This window comes from Sciurus carolinensis, chromosome 13 (assembly GCF_902686445.1).
Source record: "Sciurus carolinensis chromosome 13, mSciCar1.2, whole genome shotgun sequence".
Classification (NCBI taxonomy): domain Eukaryota; kingdom Metazoa; phylum Chordata; class Mammalia; order Rodentia; family Sciuridae; genus Sciurus; species Sciurus carolinensis.
In genome coordinates, this window is record NC_062225.1 from 26,658,108 (window position 1) to 26,663,067 (window position 4,960).

The 4,960-nt window shown below is 53.1% G+C and overlaps 1 protein-coding gene across 1 annotated transcript; it reads right to left on the minus strand.

Annotated features, from left to right (window-relative positions):
* Nucleotides 1–1,662: 1,662 nt before the first annotated feature.
* On the minus strand, nucleotides 1,663–4,887 carry Aup1 (AUP1 lipid droplet regulating VLDL assembly factor). The gene is given in 17 exon segments (XM_053743290.1): nucleotides 1,663–1,847; nucleotides 1,951–2,069; nucleotides 2,255–2,370; nucleotides 2,482–2,601; nucleotides 2,807–2,984; nucleotides 3,059–3,071; nucleotides 3,321–3,331; nucleotides 3,334–3,396; nucleotides 3,491–3,519; nucleotides 3,522–3,548; nucleotides 3,551–3,561; nucleotides 3,799–3,983; nucleotides 4,171–4,301; nucleotides 4,304–4,320; nucleotides 4,399–4,474; nucleotides 4,477–4,535; nucleotides 4,613–4,887. Coding segments are annotated over 17 exon segments (1,389 nt in total). The 5' UTR covers nucleotides 4,810–4,887; the 3' UTR covers nucleotides 1,663–1,810.
* Between the last annotated feature and the right edge of the window lie 73 nt (nucleotides 4,888–4,960).

Below are 4,960 nucleotides of genomic sequence, written 5' to 3' on the forward strand. Positions count from 1 at the left end.
TTTAAAGGGTGAGCTGAAGGGTGAGCTGGGCTGGGGAAGGGTTTTTTTTTTTTTTTTTTTTTTTTTTTTAACTTGGTGAGGGGAAATTAGATTCAGGTCAGGCCTGCAAAGAACCCCCCTGAGCAGGGTGTCCAGGCCCTGTGCAGTCCGCCTGAGGGATGCTGTATCCACCTCATGACCCAGGCTTAGGTCCATCTCATCAGCAACCTGCACAGCCAGGCTCAGGCTGCCAGAGGGTAAGGCTGGGTGACAGTAACCTGGCCCTTCTGAACCCTCTGGCCAGGGCAAACTCTGCACACCACTGAGGGATCTGGATAAGGTAGGAAAGGAAAACCAGTCAGGTAGATGGAGGGATTCTGTCAGAATTGCTGGGCGGGGTGGGGTGGGGGGCTATGGCCCGGCTCCTGGTTTGAGGGGTTGGTTCTTTACCAGCCTAACGCATATTCTTTGGCCCACCTCCCCTGTAACCCCACCCAACCCATCCCTTACCTAGGAAAAGACCAAATTCCCTAGCCCCCTCCCCTTGTCCACTCCCCAAATTTCCCACCACCTGAGTACTCTTGCCAGAGCCGGGCTCCCCAGACACTAAGCACCACTCCAGTGGGGCTGCTCTCCAAATGCTCCAAGAAGATGAAGCGAGCAGCCCAGATGGGCAATGCTCGGCGCTGCTCAAGCAGCTCGTAGTATCGGGAAGAAAAGGGAAGCCCATCAAAGGGGGTTTACAGCCAGTCCAGACTCCCCAGGACTTGGGCTAGACTCTTCTGCCAACCTAGGAGGCTGAGAGGCCATGGTGGCTATCCGCAGGACCTAAAGGAGGCAGGGCAGCTAGTAAGACCTCATTATTTGGTGTTTGACACCATCTCCCCACCTCACCTGATTCCAAACCTCTACCTCAGGTGATAGTGCCCCAGGGTCCATTCTTCCCAGCGTTTCTGCTTGCTGGGAGACAGTGCTGGGTGTTTCTAAGGGACTGTCAATAGTTAACTTTTACCCTATAGTTGGGTAGTAAAAATCTTATAACTAACATGGGGGTTCTTGGGGGCAGTAGGAATGACACATAACCTGCTGGAAGGTCCCGAGAAGAAATAAATATGGGGAATGGGGGCAGGACAGCAGGGTCACAAAGATCTTGGAATCAAACCTGTTGCAGCTGAGACGCGTCAGGATGGCAGCTGGTTCCAGACCCACCCAGCCAACCCTGACCTGCCTTTAGTACAAAGGTAAGTTCCGGTTTCACCGAGGCTAGGCTCAAACTCCAATCCTAAAGTTTGCTTTTGGGGTGGGGCCATTTGCTCCACCTGATTTAACCTATCCAGGAACCTATGGAAAATAGGCTTCTGCCAACACACTGAGCATGTGTGAACTTGAGAGTCCTGTGCTTGTGAGACATTATGGGACTTGTAGTTTTGCAGTACCAGTTTTACAAACCTTGTGTATTCATACAGTGTTGAATAATACCCAAGCTGAGGTCCAGCTGCTGCCTATTTTCATTTCATTTATACTTTCTTAGTATCACTTATCTCTTGGCATGAGATGATTTTGAACAGTTCCATTCTAGTCACTCCTCACAAACCTAAAAGGACACTTACCCCTGTACCCTCCAACCAAGGGAAAAGGAACCTGCTCATGGGGCTTTTGAAACCCAGAGAGGCAACAGAGACCTTGAGTGAAAACCCTGAATTTAATGTGAGATTGGGGGAGCCCCATTCCCTCCCTTTTACCACCCACTCATCCGGCCTTTTGTGAGTTGGGTGAGGGCTGCCCCCAGTCTCCGTCCTGCGGCTCTGGGTGCCATCCTGTTCCTTTGAGCTCAGTCAGCCTCCTGGGCCTGTCTCTCTCTGAATCTCCTGCGGGACACAGGGAGAGACATCGTGTAGGCTTTGTCACATTAGCTCCAAAATACCCTCTGCAACTTGCCCCTTCTTACTCATCATCCTCTATCCCCCTCACCTTCTTGCATATTCATATAGTGCCTGCTTGCGCTCCTGTAGGCTCTCCTGACGGGCCCAGGAAGACTTGGCAAATGTTAGGGCTGTGGGTTGAGGGGTCACCAGGCCAGAGCTGGGGAACTGAGGTGATCACAATGTCAGAGGGCTTGCGAAGTCATCATCATTAAACACGCATCGAATGCCTACTTTGCAAGAGAGGTACTGTGCTAGGGTCTCAGGATCAAAAGGAGAAACCAGGGATAGGGTATGGGTAGACTGCCCCAACCTACCCTAAATCTTGGACTTGACCATTCTGTGGGTCTCACCTTTGGGGTGGAGGCTGTGGGCAGGGACTGAGTTCCCTCAGTGATGTCTTCAGGCATGAAAGCCACAGCCCCCTCAAGCAGATTAGTGATGGTCAAGTCTACACAGCCAGTTCTAGCTGGGAAGAAAGGAAGAGAGGAGAAGGGAGTCCATTCCCTGTTCCTCTTCTTCCTTCACAACCCACTTTTCCTCCTTGTTTGTCACTGAATGCGGCCACCCTTTCCCATACCCAGGTCTCTCTGGATGACACCCAATGGCACATGGGGCAAAACTTCCTTGACTCTCTGAGCCAGAGTTGTCAGTTGTACATCAGGAGAAGGGCCAGGAGAGGGAGGGAAAGAAGACTGGGCTGCAGGAAAAAAAAAAAAAAAAAAAAAAAAAAAAAAAAAAAGGAAAAACAGAAAAAAGAAAAAATCAGATACATAGTAAATAGAGAACTAGGAAGGAAGAGAGGCTGATTATCTCAGCAGTAGGAAATCACAACAGGCTGAAACAAAACAAAATGAACAAACAAAACCCAAAACCAAAAAGCTTTGTATATAGAGAACACACACCTGACTGCGGGCGCAGTCTGGGGTGTCTTTGTCGCTTCATGTGTTCTGCTTTGTCTGCTGGTGTGAGCCGTGTCCCTGTCTGTCCCAATTCCTTGGCCAAAAGCTAGGAAATTGCAAGTTTAGAAGTGTCAAGATCTTAGCCTTCGGACTCCTCTCCCAAGGAGGTGCCTCTATCCAGCTTGTGTACCCTATCACCTGTTTGTACACGAAGTGCAAACCTCCTCATTCCCCTCCCCTAGCTGGGCGATGAACAGGATGAAGCCACCTGCAAAAAAAAAAAAAAAAATCCAGTGCCAGGTTAGGGAACTCAGCAGAGAGGCTGTCATCCCTTTCTCACTTCAGTACCTCTTTTCAGGGAACAGTGGTGGTGAGGGTGGGGAAATAGTAATATTATTGCCTCTTGATAGGATCTTGATAATAAAAAATCTACAAATGCACAGGGCAGAGGCCAGTACTTCCTTGACCTTGAGGTGAGCCTCTCCCCAGCCACCAAAAAAACGAGGACAGTTAATACCTTACTTGGTACAAACCGTGAAAGGGACGAAAAGTGACCACAGCAGTTCTGAGACCCAGGAGGCATCTGACACCGTCTGAGGGGAGGGCATGAGTGAGGCCTAAGCCAGGGCCAGGGGTGGGAAAGTTCCCTTCCAAACCCCAGATATTCCCTGTTCAGCACACACTCACCACAGAGACCAGGGGTCTCTGAACGTGCAAGTAAGAGGCTGTACCACATCCTGGATAGAAATGGCCAGGAACTAGAAGAGAAAAGAGAGATTAGGATGGGAGTCCAGGTAGCCCAACCAGCAGCTCATAAGTACAGTAAATGGTCCACAGCAAAAGCTGATACATAAGGAAGAGATCCAGTGAAACGATTAAAAAGTGACAAAAAGAAAATGAACCAGGATTGAGTGGGACAGGGGCTGAAGGTTGTGAAAACCTAAGGTTCACCAGCTCAACCAGTTGGAGCCAGATACCTGTGCTCGCTCACTCACCTGAAGCGCAGGAGTCCCTCCCGGCCATTGGTGGCCTCTTCCTCCGGGAACAGCAGCAGAGGGGTAGGGGGAAGTCTCGTGGAAGCACAGAATCTCTTGAGTGACTCCACCAACTCCCCCTGCCTATCCATTTCCATGAAGCCCCGAGACCAGCACACAAAAGCGGGGGGACTATTAAGTAGAGGCTGGGAAACGGGAGAAGAGAAAGCAAGAATGGAAGGAAATGAGAAAATAAATGAGATGACGGGTAGTGGAGTGGGGTTAGGACAAGGCTCAGTATCTCCCAAGAGAAACCCCAATCCCAGAGAGGTGAACCACGAGTTAGGGCCCAGTGATCCACCCGGTGGCGCTCTTGGCCTTGCCCCCACTCACGGTGCTACAGGTGGTGAGTAGGTTGACTATGTTGTGATCGAAAGGTGTCACGTGGTTGGAAATGAGGACCCTGACGCGGTGATCCCTGAGTCCGGAGTCCTCCTGCCGAGCCACCAGCCCCAGCACAGCCACATGGTCCGTACCACGAACCTGGGGACACAGGCTGTGGTGACTGTGCGACCTCCGGCCGGTCCCAGCCCGGATACTCCCAGAGCGCCCGAGTCGAACCTGCGAAGGACGCTGTCTGGCAGCGCGCAGCTGACCAGGAAGACGTGGATCCCAAGAAAGAGACGCAGGACGAGGAGCAGAACCCGATGGGCGCGTAAAGCAGCAGCGCGAGGAGCATGAAGCCGTCACCCGGGAGCCTGGGGCGAAAGGCGAGGTGATCAGGAGTCGAAGGCCGACAGGATGCGGGAGCCGGCCTTTTCTTCGGAGCTCTTACCGGTGCGAGTCAAAGAGCCGCTCCGGCCCCGGGGCCGGGGGAGGCTCCATCGTAGCTGCTTCAGGGACGCCCTGCCGCTGCCGCCGCCATCTTCGCGCCGGGCCGCAGGGGCCCTGGGAAGGCGGAGTCTTTGGGCATCCGCCAGGGTGCCGGGACCCGAGTCCGAGGCGCCCCGGAAGGGCTAGCGGTCCCAGCATGCCCCGCGGCCCCTGGGGCCGCCTGAGACCTCGCGTCCCGTCGGGACCACAATTCCCGGCATTCGCGGAGCGGGGCGGAGTCGGCCATCCGGAATCCTGGGTTCCGGCGTGCACTTTTGGAGGACTTCAGGTACCAGCGTGCCCCGCTTCC